This window comes from Rhopalosiphum padi, chromosome 2, assembly GCF_020882245.1.
Source record: "Rhopalosiphum padi isolate XX-2018 chromosome 2, ASM2088224v1, whole genome shotgun sequence".
NCBI lineage: Eukaryota > Metazoa > Arthropoda > Insecta > Hemiptera > Aphididae > Rhopalosiphum > Rhopalosiphum padi.
Window position 1 is genome coordinate 12,062,942 of NC_083598.1, and position 27,018 is coordinate 12,089,959.

At 26.5% G+C, this 27,018-nt stretch overlaps 1 protein-coding gene and 1 long non-coding RNA gene across 9 annotated transcripts; one reads left to right on the forward strand and one right to left on the reverse strand.

The window, feature by feature from the left end:
- Positions 1–50: 50 nt before the first annotated feature.
- Positions 51–18,835, reverse strand: LOC132920568 (proline dehydrogenase 1, mitochondrial). Of its 3 annotated transcripts, none has more exons than XM_060983055.1 (11): positions 18,202–18,828; positions 15,977–16,185; positions 12,190–12,242; positions 9,923–10,081; positions 6,019–6,083; positions 4,323–4,498; positions 4,077–4,251; positions 3,446–3,688; positions 3,085–3,284; positions 2,600–2,688; positions 51–2,520 (listed from the first exon to the last, which is right to left on the reverse strand). In XM_060983055.1, exons 1-11 carry the CDS (start codon positions 18,529–18,531, stop codon positions 2,315–2,317), a joined length of 1,905 nt encoding a protein of 634 aa, XP_060839038.1. In that variant the 5' UTR covers positions 18,532–18,828; the 3' UTR covers positions 51–2,314. The 3 variants fall into 3 exon arrangements, with proteins under 3 accessions (XP_060839038.1, XP_060839037.1, XP_060839039.1); XM_060983054.1 differs by having other exon boundaries at positions 9,923–10,093; positions 18,202–18,826; XM_060983056.1 differs by lacking the exons at positions 51–2,520; positions 2,600–2,688 and adding an exon at positions 2,780–2,902 and having other exon boundaries at positions 9,923–10,093; positions 18,202–18,835.
- Positions 18,836–19,544: 709 nt separating this feature from the next.
- Positions 19,545–26,824, forward strand: LOC132920571 (uncharacterized). 6 transcript variants are annotated; one of them, XR_009660742.1, is made up of 5 exons: positions 19,545–19,724; positions 22,850–23,011; positions 23,097–23,304; positions 25,213–25,317; positions 26,413–26,824. It is a non-coding gene; the product is annotated as an uncharacterized LOC132920571 (long non-coding RNA). The 6 variants fall into 6 exon arrangements; XR_009660743.1 differs by lacking the exon at positions 19,545–19,724 and adding an exon at positions 21,959–22,169; XR_009660740.1 differs by lacking the exon at positions 19,545–19,724 and adding an exon at positions 22,242–22,569.
- Positions 26,825–27,018: the final 194 nt, after the last annotated feature.

The following is a 27,018-nucleotide window of genomic DNA, read 5'->3' on the forward strand; positions in this document are numbered from 1 at the left end:
ATATAAGTAGGAAGTAGATATACAAAATCAAGGATAAATAACTAAACAAATTGAAGAGTTAAAATGTTTATTAAATTGTATGCAAGTTACACGAGTTACAGTAATCTCTTTAAATTAGAACTTGCTTGATTTTTATTTAAACTAAATCAATCTGAGGTTAAATTAGGACCATGTTTTGGTACTAAAACTGAAAATGACATTTATATGATTAATACATAGGTTTTTAGTTTATTCTATACCATAGAAACAGTTAATACTGTGGAATTCAAACCTTTGGTCAGTTTTAGACCACTATTTAAGGTGACAGTCCAGACCATAATTTCTGTCATACTGTAGATCCTTTTGTTAGCTTGATATTATAGTGGCAAATAAAAACTTTAAAAAAAAGTGTTGTTTTAAACAATGTATTGAAGAGAAGAAACATATTTTTCATATTTCATTATAATCATTAATAAGTATTATATTTTTAACATGAAATTGTTAAATACTTTATTCATCCCTAAAACTTTTTTCTTAATGAATAAAACAATGTCCAATTGTATTTATCAAACGTGTATTATTTAATTAATATTTATAAATGGATTTTAATACTTTTTTTAATAAATTACAATAATAATAATTAATATCTGCACATCTAATACATTGTTTTACTGCAATTATTAGCATTTGAATAGAAACTATTTGAAACAAACATTAACTACCCTCATAAATTATAAGTATTAAATCTAAGTTATTTAATAACTTAATATTGGTTAAATATTTCTAAAAAGGCAAAACAATAAACTTGCTTTCCTTTCATATATTGTTAATATCATTCAATTTATTGTTTTAAACCAACAATCCTAAACATATGAACCATTAAGTGACTTCTCCCAGATCTAAAAATATCTATGATTCATTTATAATTTATCAAAACAACTGTAAAAGTAGGTTATTTACTTGTATTATCTTACATGATATTTACAATAAGTAATAACTATAGCAAATTAGTTGAGTAAAAGCTCAAAAAGCCGTGTTGTAGTTGTTGTATCACTTGTACCTTCAGAGATCATAAATTGAGTATGTGGGTACATAAAGCAGAAGTAATTTATTAAGAGAAGGAGAAAACTGCCTAAAATTTTGATGATTTGAATGCATAAATAGCTTAATTTAAGTTTGTTAAATTTTTTTTTTGCTTTTAAATTTAATATCACATTGCTCAATTATCTTAAAAAGTATAAGTAAAATCTAATATCTTATTAAACTTACATATATTAAACTAAAAAATGACTTGAACTTGCTTTTTCTTTCATTGGTATAATGCATTTAATATAATAATAATTGTCAATTGAATATATAAAACATTAGGATATTTAGGAATTGTTGTGAAATTTTAAATGATGAATAAATCAATTAATGTTTTGATAATTTAGCATGAAAGTGATAAATATGAGTTAATGAGATAAATATTGAGCTTTTTCAACAAGTAAATGTCAAATATTTTATACTTAATATGACAACCTATACACTTACATATTATATGTATTACATTTTAAAGATGATTGAAATTTTTTTTTTTATTATTTATAATGGATAATCTTTGAACTAATGAGAAAAAAACTATCAAATTTATAACCATTTATAGTCCAATTTTGAATATTTTTAATATTCTTATTCATATTATTTTTATAGTTACTAATTATTACTACAGCTGAAAAAAGTCAACAATATTTTCTATAAATATTAATATTTAACAAGACATATTATCACTTATATAGGCACAACTCATTATGGCTTTATATTTCAGTAGCTCAATATTATTAGCGTAGAACTAACTAAATGTTTTGTATAAAATAAAATAACATAACATTTTTTTTTTTTTTTTACAAAAATGTGAAACGAACTATTTTTTATGTATATATTTATACTTTTACAATTTATTTATAAACAGTAATAAACTGTTTTCTACGAATAAAGGCCGGCATAAATTTAAAAGCGCAGTTCAATGTAAACCGATTAATAAATTATATGAACATATTGGTAGTTTATTTTTAAGTTCCATTAAGGATGAAAAAAATAAAAATGGAATTATATAAACATATTTTTCCATCACTTTTAAGTACAAGTTTACGTGTTTAGGTAAGATGAGATTCTGAAATATAAATCAAACTATTATTGCTTATAATACTGAAAAGTACTGTCTATTCAGATCTGATCGGTCATACAATTAAGTTAAGTTAATATTGGAGGGAGAATAGTAATAACATAAGACTAATCGGCATACCATTAGAGAGACTTGCGCTTACTATATGATATTAAGGCTTATATTTCGTTCTTAAACTGGCGTATAATTGCCATTAGGTTTGTAGAAAAACTGCCCACGCAGTATACGCCTGACAAGTTCTTTTCTCAGTAATGTTTTCTCCTTGGCCAACTTCTTTAGCACACCCTTGTTCTCCATAGCTCGGCGAGACAGATATGGTAGCACTTCGTTGACTGGGCCATATGGTATATACTTGTACGCTGAATATCCTGCTTGGCCTGTCAAATTCAAAACAAATTATATTTATTTTATGCTCAATAGATTAACGTATATGAATATATTATTTATGCAACATACCCAAGGGGAACGTGATGAAGTCACACATGCCAAGCAGCTGTCCGAAGCAGATTACTTTGTCTTCAGGAGAGATTCCAATTTCTTTCATTCTGATAAGTGAGGAAAACAAAAACGAAAAATGTTTTATGAAACAAATTTTAAATTATTATGTTGGTGGTGGTTTTCATAAATGATGAGTACTGTTGTTTTGTTTTGTTTTATTGTTTTGTGTAATATCCATTTCTGCATTTTATTCCAGTAATCGCTATTCCCTTGTATTGGATGGCGTTGGAAATGCTTTTTTAGACACTATTCTATGTGTCTCTGCAAAATTTATCAAATTAACAAACGTAGCCTAACCATTTCTAACCCCGTTTTGATTTTTACCTACCGCATTACATTTTAGGTATAACATTGAAAGATTCACTTAAAGTATTGGACCAATGTCAAAATGACATAAATAAATATATTTATTTACATATTAGCATTATGTTAATTTTACTCACTGTGATAATGCGAAACGTACAGTATCTTCGTTATGTGATGCAACCATTATACCAATCTTGCTGCAAGCATCGCCCTGATCTTTCAGTTGCTTAATGCGCGTTAAACATTCAGTCAGTGTTTGATGATAAGTTTCTGTGGTGGCTTCATAAGATGGATTGGTTGGATCAGCATAGCCCAATGCTGCAGCTCTTGCCCTCTCCTATAAAATTCATCATATTTATAGGATACTAAAATAATTAATTTTAAGTCAAATAAATTTATAATATTAACAGTTAATAATAATTAATAAATTTTTCTAAATTAGAAATATTCTTTTATTAAAGAATACAATTTTTAATTATTACAACTTAAATAATTTACCTGATCAATATAAGCACCCCTCACAAGTTTGGCTCCAAAATAGAATTTTTGTCTCTTAGCTTGATTTAAATCAGTCTTGACTTCATTAAGCGTTTCTTTTAGGTAACATTGGTATGTGTTAAATACAATAGCTTTTTCTGTATTATACTTTTGCATCAATTCAAGAGTTAATCTAGATATAGCGGGTTGAAAATATGTTTGTTCAGCATCAATCATTATACGGACATCTAGGTCTTTAGCAGTCTGTTAAAAAATTGCATAAATAAATATAATTAATTTGATTCCACTTTGATCATTTAACATAATAATCATTATTTCGGACTTGAAAAATTTTCTTTTATTATTTCTTTTGGATTTTTACTAAAAAAAATTTTTGAAATTGTTTTTTTGAATTTTTAAGTTGTTATTCTTTTAAATTACCACATAATATAATAATTATATTATGAAGCAAAATATTATTCAGAATACTTTGATCTATAAAAATCAAATTTTGGATAATTAATTTATGTTCATTAGTTATAACAAATTGAAATAGTAATTCACAACTGCATGTTATCATTAAAAAAGTATGAAACTATAAAAATTATTATGTTTAAGTTATAAAAATAGAAAAATTCTGTATCTTTCATACTTGGACTAATGTATTAAGTCGATGAACCATATTACGGAACATTTCCTCTTCTTTTTTAGATAATTGAGATAACAGTCTGACCATACGACCTTCTTTCAAGCAAGGGACACGGAACGAATCACTTAGTTCAGAATTTTCATCTAACAGACCACTCCATGGGAATAAATGGATAACACTAAACAAAACAATAACAATTTAATTAGTTTAAATAAAAACAAACATTTTAAATTTATAAATTAATTTTACCCTTGACTGTCCTTGGTGACTTTTTCCAAAAACTTTTTTGTATCCTTGATTCCAGCTTCAAACAAACGTTTATCTAATTCCTCGAGAGTGAGATGCTGACCAATTACATTACCTTTGCCACCCATAATTTCACTAGCTAATGTACGAGCTCTCATAATTACTTCTGACAATTGCAACTGTAATATCAAATTAATATTTTTAGTTTTATATTTAACATTTGATATTCTTTATCATTTATTTTTTTGAAAATAAATTATGAACTGAAATTATTTAACAATTTAAATAGGATATATAATTTATTTCAAGTAGGTACCTATTATTTTTAAGAAAATGTCTTAAGAGAATACTAAACCTCGGTGTATCAAATCCATCTTACACATAGCAAATTTTATATTCACAATAATTCATTACACAATTATTTTAAGCAAGTTATGAGCATTCTAAAAGTGTAATTGTACTGTGTATACTGGCTTATTGTTTTATAGAGCATTTAATTTAATAATTTAATATTTAATTCAAATATCAATAAAAGCCTCCGAGATACCATTATAAATTATAATCTTGCTTTTAAATTTTATAATAGGTAAATTTACTCTAATTTAAAAAATAATTGAGAAAAATGAACTCACGGTGTAAATGTAAAATTTAATTTTTTGTATTTGTAATACAGAAAAATTAAATGCAGGTATAGCATTCTTTAAATAAAATGTACAAATCTTTTAGAAATTTAAAAAAATTTAATTTTGGATATTAATATTTTTTTCGAATGTAGTGAATATTCAATAGTATTCAAATTGTAAAAAATGGTATTATCTGAATAAAATTGTCTTTGTTAAGGGGTAGAGAATGTATTTTTTTTACATGTAATGAATGCACTTAGTTCAATAAATTTGCACATTACTTAACCATTTGTTTTATAATTTACCATAAAAAAAATGGAGTAATAGGGTAAGATTAGTAAAAAGTATTGGGATTTCAGTCAGTATAATTACAATCATTACTGAATTATTATAATAACCACTAATAAGTAATTAATAGAACACTAACCACTTATATTCATTGTTAAATTGTAATAACATTAAAAATAAAATATATTTTGGCTCAATCCTTTCAGATAATTCAACATGTTATTGATTTGGTATTTATAAATAATATTAAACTAATATATTTGACATTAGTAGATTTTTACATTTATTAAGAGGATGTAGAACCCGCATATGTTGTCTCCGTCTTACACACATGTGACAGAAAATTTTCGTTCATTAGTTTCAATATTGTACCGTTAGATTTTATATCAGAGTGAACTAACCTATTATAAAATTCAAAGGTAAGATTATTATACAGGGCCCCACGTAGCCTTTTATTGATACTATTATTTTTAAAGTTATGATCTTTTTGAAACTGTACATTTTAAAATAATCATGACTTAATTAAAAATAACAATATCAATAAAAGGTTATGTGGGACTCTGGATAATAATCTTACTTTTGAATTTTATAATAGGTCAGTTGATCAGTCCACTCAATCTAACAGCACAATATTGAAAATGGCCAACGAAAATTTGCTATGTCACACGTGTGTAAGACGGAGACATACATGCGGATACTACGTCTTCTTAAGAATAATTATAGCAATTGTTTCAACACTTTTACATAAGTCATTAATCCATAAATATTTTTTTTAATCTAAAATTTACCAAAAGTTGAGGACGTCCAAGAGCTGTTAATTTGATTGCTGTAATTCCTGTTCCATAGGTAGCACCTAAACAGTAATGTAACATTAAAATTTAAAATATTTATAAGTAAAAAATTGTTTTTTAATGTTAATTAACATTTAGCTATACCAATACGGCAATACTATTAAGTATTATTATTTATTATCAATGTTTTTTTTATAAGTTATAACAAAAGTTTACATAAAATATACAGAGATGAGCACTACCTAACATAAAAATTGTATACTTAAAAATCTGAAAAACATGTCACTTATCTAAACCTTAAGAGGACGCCATACCTGTATGTGTTGTCTCCGTCTTACAAACGTATAACATGGCAAATATGTGTCCAGCGGAATCAATTTCATGCTATTAGCTTTAATATTAGACTATTAGAGTTAATTAACTTTTAAGTTTAATAATAGCCAATAGGTAAATTAAAAATTTATTATAATATTAAAACTTAAAGCATAAATTTGATTCCGCTAAACGCAAATTTGCCAGGTTTTACGTTTATAAGGGCATAAGGCGGAGACAACATGACGACCCGACTCCTCGAGCATGTCAGACACGCAGTATGTGTTCCCAAGACCTACTTTATGTATTAGTATTTAGTTGATTCCCGGGTTAAAATAATATGTAATGACCAATGACCCGGGAATCAACTCAACAGTATCAATGTAGGTAAACAAGTACCCGGGAATTAACTCGTACGCAGCCGTCATATTGTCAGCAGTTCAGCACACTGTTTATTTTCTCTCTAACCCAGTGGCGTAATTGGGGTGTTGCAAGTGTTACATTTGCAGCACCAAACAAATTTCAGGTATGGCAATGTCGTCTTGCAATACCAAAATTTTCCCTCCCCTATCATTCATGTGGCGCACGGTAGCATATGAACGGTTGTACCTACCACTGAAATACTGAATTAAAATATTTGTTATAGCCTATAGGTAATCGAGAAATCGTACTTGCAGTGTTATATGCTTAGTTATATCTTATATAGTGTTTTAGTTTCATGTGGATATCGCATGATAAATCTTATATAATAAATCATTATTTGTTACCTACATAATATATATTATGAACATTTTTCCTCTTTTAGATTCTAAACGAAGTGATGAATGTATTGATTTTACAATATGAGTTTTTTTTAAATTTTTTTGTCTGTCATCACGTTTTGGAGAAGTAATAGTGCTTTGCAGTGACTTCAGCACCTCTTTGAAAAGGAAATTGAATCTTGTTGGTACTTTGAGAGGTCGAAAGTAAAAAATTTCCCATAGTTTTCAAAAGCGTCAGGAAAAACTAAAAAAATAACGGAAAAACGGAATTTTTTACGCATAAGCAGTTTTCGAAAAAATCGATTTTTTTATTTTACTGTGACTCAAAATCGAATCATTGTAAATACTTGAAATTTTCACAAAATGTTTATATTAGCGTTATATATCTATGATTAAATTTTCAAAATATCTTGACTTTTTTAAAGCTATTTATAGACAATTGAAATTTTCGATTTTTTTAAATTTTATTTTCTTAAATGACTAAAAAAAAATTGGCTATCCAAAAAATCTTTAAAATTTAATACAAGGTTTATTATAATTTGTGCTTATCGTAGTAAAAAAAAAATCAAAAATCGTTAGTCACAATTTTTGTTGATAAGTATTTAAAGTTCAAATGTTTACGAAATATGTTAAAAGTTAAAAATCCGAATATAAGGTTCTCCATAAGTTTTTCTACAAATAACTAAAAAAAATGTCAGCGTCAATATAGAAATAATTTAATAAGCGTATGAAATTTATTTTTTTACGAAATCACGTAAAAATACGATATATTACAATTTAAATATAGGTAATAATATAATATATCCTGCTAATTATCCTAGGCTGACAAATCATCTCCGTTCAAAATCGTTTTTCGTATACAATTATACCTGCCGGCTGCCACTGTCATTGCATTCAAATTTAACACACCAATTATAGAGACCAACTCTCGGTCTCTACTACACAGCAGAGCGATACCCACTTGAAAAGAAAAATAGAATCCCCCTTCAGGTTTAAAATTAGGGGAGAGAAAAGGTATTAATATGCATATTTAAATATCCATGGTCACTTAAAAAAAATTGCAACCCAAAAATGTTGACCAAATTACGCCACTGCTCTAACCCACATTCTTTATAGCAAAATTTATATTTGCGTTTAGCAGAACAATCTACTGTTATTAGTAATAATATGTAATAGTAATATGTAATAACTTATTACATATTAACATTAATATAGGACTATAGGAGTAAATAAAACCTGATATCAAATTAAAAGTTTTTTTTTTTTTTTTTTATTAGCTGCTGGTATAAAACCATTTTAGCTCAACAATTATTTTCTGAAGGGTTTACAGCTTATATATATATACATCTAAGAAAGATACATATAACATAAAATACATATAACATTTAAATATAGCAATTATATAAGAAAAATATTAAACTAATTACAAGAAGTAAAAGAAGAAATTATAGACAAAAACAAAAAGACAGCTAATTAGATGGCAAAACCAGCGTCCAAAATAAGCTTAATAATTTTGTTGATGTAATTAAAAGTTAAAATTAAAAAAATTACATGGTTTTCTTTATTACAGTATTTCGAATTGTAATGGTATAGTAAGAAACAAAAAAACGTTTTACGATAAGAGAAAACTGGTTTTAAATTTTTTTTTTTTTGCTTTTAAACAATATTTCTTTAATTTTATATTTAATAATAGGTACACATTAATCATTAATTTATTTTATTTATATTTATGTATATAATCAAAATGTTTGATTTAAATTTATATCATATTATATAAATATATGCGGACGCATGTATTTCCAAGAATCGCTAATTAGATTGATTTTATTTATAGTTATTAGTTGGATAATTGTTCACAAGACAAAATATAATATGATCTATAATATCGATAAGCGGATCATACGGGTCCTCTGATATATAATATACTATACATAAACATATCACATTCAGGGTTCACTGTTCAGTCTTCACTCTTCAGCGTATTTTTACGGTTAACTATACACGTTTTTCTGTCTGCGATTTTTTTATTTCTAAATTAAAGATGCTCGAAATTGAAGTATCTTTATTTTAGCAATTTTTTTTATATATTTAAAATACATATTTGGTGACTTTTTAGTACTAAGTCCTCTTCCCAAGCTCATAGCGTTTATAAAAATTGAAACATCATAAAAACGCAAATATACAAACAAGTTATGTTCTTAACTTTAACTTGTATAATACAATATAGATTGGTTCACACTTCACTCTAACAATAAAGTAAACAACACACGATTATTTCCGCTAAACGCTATACTGGCAATGCCTACTTTGAAAATTTATAAAAATATATAAACAATTTGCATGGAGAATAATTTTACTGTATTACAAAAAAAAAAAAATATGAAACACCAGATAAATAATTTTATAATTAAAGACTATTTTATGAATTATCGAGATTAAAAAAGATATATATTTATGTATTATATTACATAAATCAGTTTTTATTAAGTTATTGAAAATGAACAATGCAACGCTTATAAGTTATACTTAATACTCTTAATACCATAATATAAATTATCAATGGATTATATTTTATTAGCATGATATATTTATAATAAATGCAAAAAATTTCTTTCAAGAATGTGAAACAAGTTTTTTTATGGTCACAACTCACAATATAGGTCAGTAAATTGAGAAAAAAAAATGTTTTCTGAATTATTCCTTGACCCATAATGAAGGTCTGACTAACGACTAATGACAATTCTATTATTAGGCATTGGTTTGGTCACAAAACAAAACTCAGTAGTTGATTTATTAATAATAAAAATGTTTCTTAAAAGAAATCTTACCGGCTACTGCATGTAGACAATTTTGGAATACTTCCATGTTACGTTCACAAGTAGCTTCATTAAGGTAGAAATAGGTTCGAGCACTCTGCACCTTGTACCTTCTGTCTGCGAATTGTTTATCCACGTGGTACTGTGGTAAAGAACCTCCAACTGTTTCCGCTGTAACAGAACCTGTCCAATAGGAACCACCCCAAACACAAATATGCATGCGTTAGTCAAATCAAACACAAAATTAGTTAAAATGGCAGTGTTAAAAATATGTAAAACATAATAGGACCGGCATGTCTTGTTTCCGTCAAATAAAATAGAAAATATTATACATTTGTTATCAGCAGTTCCAATTTTATGTAGCTAGCTAAATTAGAATGAATTCACCTATTATTAAACATAGGTTAAGACATTAATGTATAGTTTTATTATATAAAACTTTACATAATCGTAACTCAGTTAACAATTATTAAAATATTGTGATAAAGAATAAGAGAAGCGAGAACTAAGATAATATTCTTACTTCTTAGCTTAGAGTTTAAAAAGCTAATAGATTAATTATTAATTCACTCTAATATTTAACTATTTAGGCAAAATTGAAACTGCTGAACGAAAATTGTCGAATACATTACGAAGACAAAACATGTGGGTAGGTATTCCTCTACAAATGTTACATATTTTATATTTTATAATAAATTATTTTGAAATTTGTTATTTAATATTATTAAAAAGATAGGTAAGTGGGGTTCTGCTCTGCTGTACGGTAAGTACAGTAGATCTATTAAACTTGAATTCATTATAGATGATTAGATGAAAAACGATTCTGAACGAAAACGGTCTATTAGCCTATATCACCAATAGGGCAATAGATAATGTTTTTTGATACAGCTATTAGTTATATATTTTATTATTAGTATTATTATAATATTATAATAGTGGGTTGATAAAATTTTTTCCGAAATTATAGAATTGTTTTTGTAAATTTATACCATATTACATGAACTTAAAATGTAATAATATCTTTCTGTAAATACCGTAATACGATAAAAATAAATTCATAGTATCTATAAATAGTATTAAATAGATAAAATTTTAAAATAAATAAAACTTTAATTTCCCACACATAATGAATTTAGATTATATTAAAATAATTATCATATCATTATTTATAGTTTAAATAAGTAATTTCGTCCAAAATGGAACTTAAAATGTTTATAAAAAAATAGTTGATTAATGCATTTTTTAGATTTTATAATTTCAGTAAGAACTAATTATGAAGAATTTTGTATTAAATTTTCAAAACTTAGATACAAGAGAAAAGTATAATAAATTTTTAACTACAAATTGAAATTTTTTCGATTTTAACGAATTTTGTAAATAAAAAATTGTGCCTATAAAGTATTTTTTAATATTTTTATACAGCTATAAAAATAATATTTGTGTGATCTTGTGTTAAAGTCAAAAACTTGAACAAGCAAATAATTTTTTTTCGACATTTATAAGATTAAAATTTCTCATACCTATAAATAACTCAAATAATTTTTAGAAAACTGTATTTTATAATAAAAAGATAATATAAATATTTGGTAAAAACTTCAAGTACAAACTAGAATCAATTTGATGTGTAAAATGACCCCCCATTTTTGAAAATCGAAGAATTTATTTGACAAATTATAGTGTACTCTAATACAAAAAAAAAAATAAACATATCATGATAAAATCAATAGGTACATTCATCGATTTCATCGTTCCGCTCAAAATCTAAAATGGATATGTACATTCTGCTTAGAATTTAATCTATAAATAATAGTACAAATTTGCTAGAATTTATTTTTAAACTATTTTAAATTTGCTGCGTATTCTTTATTTTGTATGCATCAATTTAAGTTTAAAAAAAAACTCAATTTTCCTACCTTAAAGGCTAAGACTAACATGTACTCGAAGTAAAATATCCTATACCCATTATATTCAGCTAATTACTAACTGTAAAAAGTTAAGTATAAATAAATCAATATCATTAATGATAAATGAACAATTAATATGACAAAAATTATATACAATTGAAATGAAAAGATCCATTATCTGATTACAATCTGTACGGGAAGGAAAAAATATTATACATATATATATCTGAGCTTATTTAGTGGATTAAAATTAGCACAGACATATTCAATACAAATTAGTGCATTTATAAAAATAAATAAATCGAGCAGTTAAATAAAATTTAAACCAGTGCTGATTGAACTGTAACTTTAAGTTTCATATTCATAAAAGTTTACCTTCTTTTTGAGCAGCATCTTGGTCTCTTTTTTCGATTTCCGACATGCTTGATCTAAAAATAAATATTAAATATTAGTAAACTTGGTACTATTGCTATTGTAGTCATAATACTATAAATATTTTTTCATAAAATAATATAGCTTTACATTCTAAATAGTGATATTTTGAATGACGTTTACTTATTTAAACTTAAATCCATAAATAATAAATAACGATACAACAATAATAAATATATTGTATAATAACATACCTACTACTGAAGTTCAATTTTATGACTGTTATATATTTATAGTCTTAAGTTGCATTCTTTATTGAATAAATAAATAATAATTATCAATATTTCAAACTGAAGCAAAAACCATTATTTTTTTTTAGCTAAATTGAAATATTGCGTAAAAAATCCATCACCGAGTTGTGAATATTACACACAAAATTTGTCTACAAGCTTATTTAACATACCCTGGTTAGGTATATAATTAGGTATATTTAAAAATAATAATTAAGTGTATTAGAACTGACTTAATTATATATATTTTTTTAAACGTATAATAATTATACGTTATAGTATTAAAATGGTAGGTTAAAGATAAGAAAATATCAATAAATATAAGAATGAATAATTTATGACGAATCAATTAAATGGAATTTAAACATATTTATATTTTTGGGAACTTGTTTATAATTTTAATTTTAAATATTTTATAAATAATATAATAGGTGGATATAGCTTGTATTATTATGTATAGACATATCACTTAAAATATAAATCTTTTATTATATACTCGGGTCAATTAGAAACGCTCAACATCAGTTTTTATTATGTTTTATTAATTTAAAAATCGTTTAAATACAATTGGAAACTATTTAGCTCAGTTTCCTTAGATTAGTATTTTTTTGTAATTTTAAATTCGCACAAAGAAAATACATTTTAATATATCAAATATTGGCTATAAATAGCTAATGTTTAATCATCGTTACGTATATATATATATGTAAAAGATAACATATATAAAAAGAATTAAGCGTATCTTACATCACTATCCAACTTGAATATTCTTATAAAAAAATAATTTAGATAAATATTTATATTAATAAATTGCAATTTTCATAAAAACGAACTAATTTAAAATAAGAAAAAGACTTACACGCATTATTTTTTTTTAATTTCTATTAATAACAACTATTAAAGAACATTTTATTTAACTCAAGGATTTTGATCAAGCAAAATTTTTTATATTAACGTTAAAAAAATTAAATCGTAAATTTAATTTGCCTATAAACAGCTCAAAAACAAACGAAATATTTAAAATACTTTGTGAAAATTTCTACGGTTATTTGTTTTTGCAGTCAAAATAAAATAGAAATCAATTTTGTTAAAAATCGGTTTAACGTGAAAATTCCCGTTATCCTTAATTTTTTCGTTTTTGTTTTCCTGATTAAGTACAAGGAATTTATTACTATTGACAAGTGTTCACGATTGCGTATGGTTTTTAACTACAATTTTAGGGCACTGTTGCCATTTAATTTCAACTACCTCATAGAACTTAGAAAAATAAGCGTAATTTAAAATATAACTATTCATGTATGTACAAGAACCATCTGAAAATCCTCGGTAAATATTAAAATATTATTTGTATCTTAGTTACTTATCATTTTTTTTTTTAAGTATGAAAAATGAATCGGAGAGGTTCTATCGAACTTATAACGCTCAGTTTCAAAACTCTCACACTTCTGTCAATTTAATTTCAATTTGAAAAAAAACGTAAAAGAAACAAATTGAAAAAAAGCTGATCAAAATCGTACATAATAAACCATGTAAAAATATATTAATAGGTAAGAAATTCATAAAAATATAACTATTTACCAAATATGAGTTACACATTTTAAATTGAATACACTCTTAATTCTTGAATACACGTGATAAAAATTTTGTCATAATTTTTTTTTTTTTAATTATTGTATTTTTTATAGTAATATTAATACATTATATTTACATATATTTAAAATTAAAAATATTTTTTATTTTTTCATGTTTGAAACCGACGGAGCCGTGGGAACTGCTTTAGCATTACGAAAATTAAAAACTTAAATGTAGCAATGATGCACGGCAAATCATAAACAATCGTTTCGTGGTATTTGACCAACTTTCAAAATATTTTAACACTATTTGAGTTCTGGCCACATGGCCACATCAAGTACTGACCTACCAGAAAATCACTTAGTGTCCCATTATAACAGACCATTGCTGCATACTCTTTAGTGACTTCTACTCAATAACAAGGGTCATTCAACACTTACTATACAGTTAAGCAGTTACTTATTTTCTCACTTTTATTACTCTAACATTAAGAATTTTAAGAGTTTAATTGTATTTGGTACCACATAATCAACATTTTAACTTAGATTCTAAATTTTAATACAAATACAAACATGTAATAAATCATTGATTTGAAATAAGTTAATATATCTGGAATTGAAAAAGTGGCTAATAAGAATATAAAATAACTTCTAGCCATTCAATCATAACTGTTTCAAAAACAATTGTTTTTTAAAATATTAATAAGAAAGATAACAATTCATTAGGAAAGAATATGTACATAAATTATAAACTTGGTAAAAAAATTTAGTATTCATAAAAATAAATAAATACATTCGATAATAAATGAATTACTTTTACTTTTTAAAGGTTATTAAAAAATATCAATATTTCTGAGTGGCAATTATAAAAATACATTCTCAAATACCATTAGATCCCAGGGTGGGGGGTTTAAAACTAAATAAGTATATACCATTTTAACCGAAATCAATTTTTGAATTTGATTATTTATTGTTTTCAAAGTAAGAACTTATATATACATAAATATATATATTTTAAATAGAACAAAATAATCATAATTGATTGTATTAAAACAGAGTACACCATTATTAATTATAGTTTGAATATGTTATTTTTTCTCAGATATAGAGAAAAAAAATTATCATAAGTTAAATAAAATTAACATTAACACATTTTAGCTATGTAAAAAACAAATAATATATTATTAGAGGTAATCATGTAAACTTTATTATTAATACGCTAAACGTATGATTTTGTCCTTGGGCTTAATACATTTTATACAAAACAAACAAATATTATACAAAATATTTTTCCTTATGGAGTAAAATCTTAATTAATTTGAATTCTAATCCATAGTTGGAGTTATTCTTATAAACTTGATCAAAACATTATGTTGCATGATTGCACACCATATGCATTTGTTGTATTTATCTTACAGTGTGTAATATTTTTACTTGACAAGTGCATGTTTAATTTTATTAATTTTAATATTAGAGTAAATTGACTCATTATCAAATGTAAAGGTTAAACCATTTTCCATTTTTTCTTAGTATTTAAATGTTAAAGAAAGTAATTATTAGTGCAAACTATTAGAATTTAAAACTGATTATAAGTTATTACAACACAAAATAATTTCTAAATTGAATTTATAATTAAATTATAACATTACATAAAACATCATTGATCTATATACTATTTGTATTCTACTAATAAGCTAAACCAAGTATGATACATTAAATAAAAGATCTCGCATCCCTATAATACCCTCCCCCCGGGATCTCCTTTCAACTTTGTATATATCAAAGATCAAGGCTATTGAATTATAATCTGTAGGTACCTAATATTAAATTCTATCATCTTTGTGAATATTTGATTGATTAATAATAAACATTAGCATTTATTTATCTAATTTAATACAATTTAATTAAGGACTATAAAATCATACTTACTCAACTTCACGTTTTTCTGCCTCTTCTTGACTAATATCTTCTTCAACAGAATAGTCTAATATTGGTTTAACACCAAAAGATCTTAAGCGTTTCAATGTAGGAACAATACGATATTGATCTTCTCCCGCAACAAAATGACCATAAAATGTCATTTTCATCATTAGGGTAAATAATTTTTCACCAAAAACAGCTTTGCAAAGTTTCATGAGCTAAAAAAGTTATAAAATATATAATAATTACAAAAATAAAGTTGTGTGATACAATAAAAATTGGTTCAAGCAACATGTAAGGGACTAACACTTTTGGATTAATTTAATGGGTTAATATTGGAAAAATAATGTAATGTCACATTCACATAAAAGTTATGTATGAGGTTATGTAACAATATATTTTTGTTTTATTTACTACCAAACTATCTCAGTTATCTAAAATGTAACTAAAAATAATATATAGGCATCGATATAAAGTTATAATTTAAAATATTTTAGCCAAGTTAATAGTTATAAGTAAAGTAGATTAAGTTAACCTCTATTCCTCAATCTATTTTAATTCTTAAAAAAAAAAAATTAAACTATAATTATATAAATAAATTATGATATAGGATTAAATAACCTACCTATCTGCTCATAAGTCAATATTTGTGCATTTTACAAACATAATTGTTGTTATATATTATAGTATACCTATCTAAATACCTACTTTAATTTATATAACAATATAATTGTTATATTAAATAAAGTATTAACTATCTTAACCTATCATCCAATATATTTTTTGCAGTGAATAAAATAAGGCTTGCATTTAAAAAAATATTTTAATTTCGAATTAATAATTATAAGGTCAAAATATCAACTCCACTTTTAAAATTTAACATCTGAATATTTTTATGTTTTATATATATTTATTTATTTAATATTATGTGTTTATTAAAATAGTACTGTAACTATAAAAAATACACAAGTTGAAAACTTAAAACTAAGTAGTAAAACTAACATGATGATTGGTGATATGATCTAGATTTTAGACTAATTTCAGTTAATACGAAATAACATACCTACAGTGTAAAAAGTGGTTGAGGTAAATAAAATTCTCAACTTATATTTTAATATTAAGACTAATAGTTTCTTTTTAAAAAAATATCCTAGGTATGTATTATTTTTAATAGGCATTGAATGGCTATCTACACAATTTTAAACAATAAGTGAAAAATCATACAAAATATACCTAGATGTGTTCTGACATATGCCAAATATAATGTGCAGACAGATTTTTATTTTTAGCAAATTTGAACATGGGTTTTGTATTTAACCAGCAGCCTTATTGATCATAATAAATACAGAAAACATATTTTAAATATGGTGACTCATAATAATAATATTATCAATTTTTTTTAATTGTTATCTATTATACGAGAAAGAAAAAATATGTAATTAATATAATACATAATAATTGACCAATTGACCTGTAACTTATATTTTTTTTTTTAATGTTTTTAATTATTTTCCAGATAACCTTTAACATAAATTAAATCAATTCAAATTTAGACTTCATGAATTGTATCTATTTAATATCAATAATAGATTAGAAACATAAGAAATGTTAAAGTTAAAAGAGGTAGAAAACAAGCATGTTAACTTCAAGTTAATTATTTATCAAACAAAAATCATCTGATTTTCCAACTTGAAAATTAAATAGTTACCTAGAATAGTGAAGCTATAGAAAATAGTTGACGTATAGAATATAATTTGTGTATCATTATAGATGAATATAAATACAAAAAATTAGAAATAAGAATTGATTAGGCATTGATTGAATATCACAATTACAAGTATGTCTAATTTAAGTAAATTATATGAGAAGTTGTGTGGTAGTTTTTATTGAGTAGATAGGTAATATGACAATAATTTTGTTTCATCACTCTAAATGTATAAGTGTATACTAAAATACTTAATGAAACAAAATGATTTTAAGTTTAAAACCATAATGTCTAAAGAACAAAGATAAGCACACTCAAGTGATAAGTGTGTAGGGACACCAAGTAGGTACCAGTACCTATAGAATAGACACAAACCACCAGTCACCACGCACTAGTGTTACACGGCTGTGCAGTCAATGCACATGTGACTCCTAGAGTGACGATGTATTCAACTACCCACAAATATAGTACACTATACTCGAGTTTAGCGTGACGGTGGTTACGGATCGAGGTTAAGTGACATGTTTACCTGCATGTTGTTCTCGACGAGGTAACTGGACGAGCATAGCTGGTATACTATGTAAGCTCTAAATATTTCCCAGGTGGTCTTGCTCTTAAATGTGGCCTCCGGGTTGGCGAACGACGTGTCCAGTTGATCCCATTTGGGCTTCGCGTCGACAACGCCAGCCGCCGGGCCGGACACCACGCTGCTGTTCCTGCGCTGTTGGTGCTGTTCTGCGGATCCATTGGCGTTGGTAGTCAGCGACCGAACCAGCCGAGCGTACACGTCGTTTCTGAGCGGCTCTTGCAATAGTAATTGACTGCACTTACGGGATGTGGATATTTTCAGAAAAGCCATTTAACGGACAATTTGATTGGATCGTTCCTCCGATGGACTGAGTGTGTACTTGTCTATATTACAATATCGTTAACGACGCAGTTCGATTACCAACGTATATTTCCGCCGACCGACCCAATTCCACAGCACGAAACTGTCACGAAGTTGTGTGCACTTGTGAGCAGGCGACAGACGTTCGTGTGATCCCGTCGACTGGGGCCGCCGGTTGGTTCCTTCGGGTCGTCTACACACGCACGCACTCGCACACCACCGTCACTATAGAACACACGGACACGCGCTCTCACACTTGCACACGCACACTCTCGTGCCCGCCCGCCAGTTGTAGCGAAAACACACACACACACACACACACCAGTGTGTGCGCGCGCCGCAAAACTCGCACAAAATTCGACGACGACGACGTTGACGCGCGCGCGCTCTCCGAATCCTGACGATTCGACGTAAGTCTCACGAACGCGTGTAGGACGGGGTGGGGAACGGCTGAGGAGACGAAATTAGAAAACTGTCGACGTGAGAATGCCGTCGCCGACTATCGAGTATCGAGTTAGTTGTACCCGTTCGCGGGAAACACGACGGCAACCGATACGCCGAGCGAAATAATATAACAATAATAATATTATATTATGTACTATAATATTATATACACGTGTAACGTGCTAGCGTGAGCCGCGGGATGAACGCCAAACGGGTACAGACTATAGGGACGAAGAAGTAGGGGCTACGGAGAGTTGTAGGTAGTGAGTTGGTGACTACAATACAACAGCGTTGAGAGTACGAGCGTCGAGTGATGATAATGTCAACGAGGTAACCTTCGATGCAAAAGCAAAACGTCCACGGACGTACGGCACCACCGGAGTACCGACCACCGTAGTAGGACGTGTGTGTGTGTGTGTGTGTGTGTATATACAACTGTACAAGCGGACAGCCGCGGCGGCGTACCCGCAAGAGCGTCGGTCGCGAAAATTAATTTTGACCCAGTGCCGCCCGCTCAGACGCCGCTGAATCGTGACTGGCGCGCCGTAATAATGCTGGCGCCGGTGGCACTGCGGTAGAACCGCCGACGCGCGACGTTTGGCACATTTTTCTTTTTTTTTAATTTTTTATCGTAAAGTTTTCCCAACACGGACGCATCAGTAGTTAGTGTGGTCGGTGTCCGGGTGACGCGACGCTATTTATTGACTAATCTATTATTGGTAATATTATTTACTATTAATTAATAATTTATACTACATCGACTTGCCGGACTAAACCTTCGTCAACACGGGTTTAGTGTTTAGTTATACGTTTTAGCTCAGTTATAATTAACACACTCAATTTTTCTTCATACATTAACAACCAATCAAGTCTATTATTCGATGTTTTAAACATAACGCTTCAAATAAACATTTAAATTTAGTTGTTATTATGTCGTTATACAATATGATAATAAACATTGTATGATGAAAAGAAACCCAATTTTTAGTTTGAAATACAACTCCATCGATGATTTTTTTTCACTGTTTAACAAATTAATAATTATTGTTTATCTCGTATATTATTTTCGTCATAAAAATCAATGCTATTTCAATTAACAGCACAATATTCATCTACTAATTATTTATATTTTATAGTTTGATTCACGAAAAATCTTTTTAAAGCAAGTTTTTAATTTCTCCTCAAACGGTTCAAACTCGAATTATATTTCTTTGTTTTGGATTTTTTTACATTTATACTTATGACGGATAGAAAAATAACCTTGTTCAAGTATTTTCTTTAAATCAATAATTTGAGATGCCTACTTGAATCTTTTACAACATCTACCTCTCTATATATATATTGTTTTTCTTCAACATTAACATTGACGTTAAACGTTGAACAATCATACTCATCTACGATAACGAAACATCTATGATTGAAGTGTTTGAGTAAATATACTCATTTTTGGTACATTTTTCAGATTCGATTTAGCGTGATGTTGAAGGATTCATATTCACGTATGTGATATGTGTTCATATTTTAATAGAACACTATCTTTGACATATTTCTTTGTCATAACTAAATAACTATTATATTCTTTAATCGTTATAGACCTCATGATCAATTTCTCTATGTGTAATTGTAATATGTATAGAAAACATATTTGAAAAACATTACCTGAAGTACTTGAACAAATTAACGGGTAGATATAGTGGAATATGTATGGCTATTGTTCCTTTGGCCAATTTAGCCATACTTAGGCTGCTACCCTGTTTTCTATAAAAAACAACGAACATAATTAAATTCATACATATTATTATCACCTATTCAAAAACGATATTGGGATACATTTTTGATAAATGAACGCTTTTATATTTTATATTCAAAAAGTTATGGACTTAAGTCACTTAGAATAAAATATAAATATAAATATAGAATGGAGAAGAAAAAGAAGAAAGAAGCTATGAGCGGCACGAGCGGATGTTACGAACTTTGGCGGGAATTTACAATCATATGCAGGGCCTCGGCCAGTTCGGCCCCGAGATAACAGTCAGACTTGTTCTCAATGTTCTCATCACGATACTTTTTTAAATCGTCGTTCTGGATTTCTCATACATGCATATGGATAAGATTATCATAATTTTTGTTTGGTTTGAATTAAAATTAAAGTCATTGGCATAATGGCATCGTATTTACTAGGTACATTATTGTAAATATTCAAAATTAATCGAATACCTAATTTGAATTTGAATTATTTTATAGAGGTTAACGATATTTTCTCTAGCGCTTTTTGATATAAAAGTAGTTTAATTTTTGTATTTCTCGATTACATATTTAAATGGTAATAACAAGGTTTGACGTATAACGGTAAAATACATTAGGTATGCTAAACATTTTGGTTAAGTATGTATACTACATTTTGCAATAATGTGAGAAGCGTGACCTATAATTTAGTATTGGAATTTGGAAACAACACGTTAAGAAAAAAAAGTAACATTAAAAATTTAATTTTAACATCCTAATTAAAATTATTTTTTATATTTTAAGAGTATTAGATTACATAGTATGTTTTGGCTTTTGACAAAAACTATCGGTTACGTTTGATTTATCAACATTTTCCTTTGAGAATCGATTTTGTCTAACATTTTAACATAGAGATAAAATGTTTTTCATAACGTTGCCTCTGGGTTCTGATACAGTGGACACGTATTATTTATTGTAATTTCATACTTTTGTAATATTGTTTTGAAAAATACTAGAATACATTTTACTTTTTATATTTTTTCGGTTTTCCCCTAAAAGTGTCATCATTGGGTGGCTTCTTATATCAAATTCTCATGTTACTTATTTAACTTATAGCAAATACTCTTATTGTACCTTTTAGGAACAGATTGTGTATATATAAATAAAGGAAAAAAAAATATTTTTTCCTATGCTAAACATCAAGTGACAAGTAATTTAAAATATTTAATATGTATTAGCATTGACTATATACTATACCTAGTTTGATCTATTGACTACTCCATAGTTTATAAGTCAATGGTTTTAGGTATAGGAAAATACTTTTTAGGCACAGTGACCTAACCTAAAAAAGAAAGCTTCATTTGTATATTTTATGTAGTTTATCAAGTTAAGTATGGTGATTTATTATAATTTATACGAAATAAAGAAATATTAAGAAAGTAGGTGTGTTTTATTTGTTAATAGTTAATATATATTTTTATTTTTTTTACATTTTACGATATAATTATATAGCCACGTAGGCCTATAATTCATTATAAGTGGGATAATGTTCAGGTTTGTTACACACTAATCAGTATTCAATATTAAGAATGTAATTTAAAATTTGGTCTTAACAATCATGATTACAGTTCATCAGTCTTTTTGATATATATCAATCTATTTAATTATTTTTCAAAGATTTAATTAAACGTGCTGAATTGCACGGCCCACTCTGATATTACTATATTAGTGACTAGTATTTTAGTGATTTTACTCATTCGACATTAAAATATGATTTTGTTATCACAGTTGTATGTTAATCAATATTTGGACGAATCACAGCATAGAATGCACAAATAGGTAATAAATACACTAATAACTGATTAGACGCTGAAAATTGAAATTTAAAATTTGAATTTTGGAATTCGTATCTAATAGTCACTATTTTACTATTATATTCACTTTATGTTTAATAAATTATTCTTATGCTGTGTTCTAATATATAAATGTTGTGTATAATATTATTTATGGTCATCTGTTTAGTGGGTTTCTTAAGTCATACTTACTACCATAATAAGATCTTGCTTAATGCTAACTATTATACTGATTTTTTTGTATAGAACTGTGTAATTATTTCTAGGTACGATATTGACAATTGACAATGTTTCAAGAAAAAAAAATCCATTGGAATAAGAAACTAACTACTATCTACAATAGTTACAACAATCAAATAGGTATTCAAATATTCATAAAACAGATCAAATAAGTTCTGCAATGTTGGATTTATTATATTAAATTATTGGTAATAATAAATGTTCTCCAACATGCTTCTGTTATTTCATCTATAATATTTAACTGTAGTTATATTTATTTAATAATGTTTTTAGATATAAAAAGAAGACTTTTGGGTGACTTAATATTATACAAATTTATCATGGAGATGTTAAAAGATAAATTATATAAAATAAGCTCCACGGTTTAAAATAATTCCTGTTTAAATATGGATAGTGAAATTTAAACCATGAGAAAATTCTTATTTTTTATTATTCGTTCCATTATGACCTGATTGAATATTTTGCTTCGTGATAATAACAGGTAACTTTAAGTTTTAATATATTCCTCAAACATATATAGGTATATATTATATATGTCAATTATTATTTTTATATTTTTGTTTCATATGTTACTGTATGTAATCCTTTTCATAATACAACATAATATGTCCATTACAAATAATAAAAAATTGTAATATAGTTATGAGTATGCCTATACTTTGTTCAAGTTAAAAAAATGTAGTTTGCAGTTACCAGTTTTAGTTAAGTGAGGGTCAGACAATACTCGTTTTTTCTATCCTCACCAAATCAACCTGAAGGCCTATTGTGTACATATTGTGCGTATTTTAATTGACAGAGTACATCATGCCTCTGCAAAATATTCAGCCACTAACTACGTTTAACATAAACAGAATATAGGAGTTATACTATTTGACTAAACTACTATTTTGTACTAGAAATATTCTGAAAATGTTGATGCCTAAAAATAAATATTTTTTTTAAATTTTTACTGATTTTATATTGATGAGTATTATTTTAGTATTCAACTTAATTTGAATTTTGTAATTAAAATATATACAGTGGCGTCGCTGTAATCAAAAGGGAATTGGGGAAAAGGGTTGTTAACTATTAATTTGGATTACCTATGATTTTGTTACAAAATTGTCTTACAAATTAAACTTAAATTTTTTTTTATTTATTTGTGTACAATAAATATAATAATTGATTACATTTTTTTTTTTAATTATATACATACTCGTTTGTTATTGAAATATTCAGTAATTTTTTTTGAATACTGGTTTTTACATTTTGCTCAAGTGCTTTATCTTGTATATGTCTGAATAACATAATTTCCTTATAGTTTATCATGTTCAATGCTTTCGTGGCTTCTGAAGCTGATATTTTTCAGGCAAAAGTCCATTGTCTTCTTCCTCTTCAACATCGTTTTTCGTGACAGCATGCACAATTTCTTCATTGGTTAAAATGTCTTGATGCTAAATAGTTTCATCACAAACACTTGATGCCCACTGTTGAATCTTGGTTTCAATCGTAGTCGTACCTGGAGCAAACTTAGCTAACAATGGGGAGACTGTTCTCTTGAACTCTAAATATTTCATTGTCTGTAGTTAGGTATGAATTTAGGTTTTTCCATGACATTTTAATCAGACGTGTTGAGACAACAGTTAGCCAAATTAAAAACAACATCTTAAAGATTGATTTTTTTTCAACCTGTCACCAAGTCAAGTTTTTTTTATCTACAACAATGTTTGAAAGTAATTTTTTTCAGTAATTCAATGTAATGTTTTGAATAATATTCTGATCCATTGGTTAAATAAAAGCAGTTGGTATTTGGTGGTAAAAACATTGCAAATATTTTGATATCTTTACTACAAAGTTCTTCAGTAGACAGGTAACCTGGACAGTTATCTAATAGTAGTACAGCTTCTATAGGAAAACTAATTGATGAAAGATGATGACGAACATTAGGATCAAATTCACTGTTGAACCAATTCAAAAATAATTAAAAATAATAATTCATAAATATTTCTTGTTACCCACGTATTTTTCTGATTTTGGTAACATACAGGCAGTTTGGTGTTATTGACATATGCATTTTAAACGACGCACATGTGTGATATGCAATTTTAATAATCGTTATGATTGTTGTTTTATCGTTCTACATAAGTACAATAACAGAACGGTGGTGATGTACATCTGAAACCATTCGGATTGCTGTGGCACTACTTTATATATATATTATGTACAAAATTATAATTTTTGATTTTTGGACAATAAAATATTTTGTTTAATTGATTGGGTTTTATTTTATATAAATTATATATAGTTTTTTAAAAGTAGCTTAGAGTTTCAATTAATTACCATTTATTTTTACTAAATTATTGAGGTATAGACAATTTTAAAAATATGAATTTAATTGTTTTTTTTTTAGTTTTAGACAACAAGGTAGAACTATAGTGATTGATGTAGGAATTTGCCAGAGGCTTTAAGGTGATTATCTATTTGGAAAAACTCAGGCCTTTACAACTTACTATAGGTAACCTAATAACCTTTTAATCCCATTATAATAGGAATAAGAAATAAAAATATAAAATTAAATTTAAATATAAATGGTTGAAATCAAGATATGTGCAGGAGTATATTTCTATTTATTATTTCCTACTACTATTTAAAGTATTATGCATTATGATGTGTAAATGAACATTAAATATGAGTGAATATTTTGTGTGTATATTATGTGTAATTATATGTTTCTTATATTTATGCTCTGTTTTTTATATCTGTTTAAACACATATTAGTGAATTTGATAAACAATAATACTTTCTTACTATTTGTATTATTTCAATAGAACTGCATTGTAGCATTGTATGATGTTGATACCTTACATTTATTATGGAAGTGAATCAAGAAATATGTACATATAAACTCTAAATACTTTAAATATGATTAGGAAGTGTTATAAATAAATTTTAACAATAGTATAATAAGTAACACATAATAGTTTAATCATTCATAAGATGTGTGAGAATTTAATGGATTTTTTCTACAGAAATAATTATATTTTATACTTACAAGACGTGTTGAGGTTTATTTATGGGCATTTATGGCAGATTTAAGAGGAAAAAATAAGAATATAAAGATTATGTTATTTTTAAATGGTAACTATGTTCTTTAAAGAAAAAAGAGTAACTGTGTAAAAATAAATATAGTTTCAAGTGAATCTATATGTGATTGTTTAAATTAATATGTTTGTATATAAAACACACTGACAAACATTATAGACAGACAACTGAGAGACTTTTTCAGCTTCTGAAGCCTTTTTAAAGAAAAGCGAAGGTCATGGACTATTCCTATTATTTGCATGTGACCAATGACCTGCTGATAGAGATATGATTTAGTCAATATGTAATTAGTATGGATATTTTTGATTATTTGTTTAGTGAATCTTATTAGTGTTATTTGTAATTTGTTAACTATTTTGCTTTTATATATTTTTAATTATAACCAATTAACTATATTACATTGTAATATATATTATTTAAGTACTTTACATAATAGTTAATTGGATAAAGTCATGGTGCACTTAAAATATATTTATATGATTTATATTAGTTTGTTTATTTGTTATAGTCAGCAAAGAAGAGCTTCTAGAGAAAATTATGTTAAGAACATCTTACTTTTACTAACATGGATTACATCTAGAGAAACATTACTGGATAGTCTCTCCACTCAAGGCACACACCTGTAAATTAAAATAATCTATATTTTTGGTTTATTGTATTAAGAATGTACAGTCAGTTGAATTTCTCAATTAAAATTTTTTTTTTTAAACTACTGATTACTTAACCTTAACATTATCTGATTCAGATCATCTTCTAGGACCATTACAAGTGTCTATTTTACCTTTTTACTTTTAAGGGTATATTTTGTTTATTTAATAGTAAAATACTTTTGTATTTTAAAGTTTAGTATTTTTATAACAAATAAGTATTATGATATGTATTTATTGACAAATATTAAACAAAATGTATATGTTTTTTAATTTCAACCATAATTTATTTAAAAGAATTTACGATTATAAGATCACAGTTTCTTTTTATATACATATACAGATACTATATTAAGTAGAGTTATATAATTCAAAATCCTTATATTATCACATAATATTATAATCATAAAATATAATGCCAACAACATATATTGTAAGACGTTTGATTATATGATTAGGTTAAGTTA

Bases quoted from the DNA above. Each gene is read 5' to 3' on its own strand.
- LOC132920568 (XM_060983054.1), bottom strand. From the start codon at position 18,531: ATGGCTTTTCTGAAAATATCCACATCCCGTAAGTGCAGTCAATTACTA. The intron at 12,243-15,976 runs GTAAGTATGATT...ATTTATTTTTAG, and splicing joins GCAGAAAAACGTGAAGTTGA to ATCAAGCATGTCGGAAATCG. The intron at 6,084-9,922 runs GTAAGATTTCTT...ATTACTGTTTAG, and splicing joins TTGTCTACATGCAGTAGCCG to GTGCTACCTATGGAACAGGA.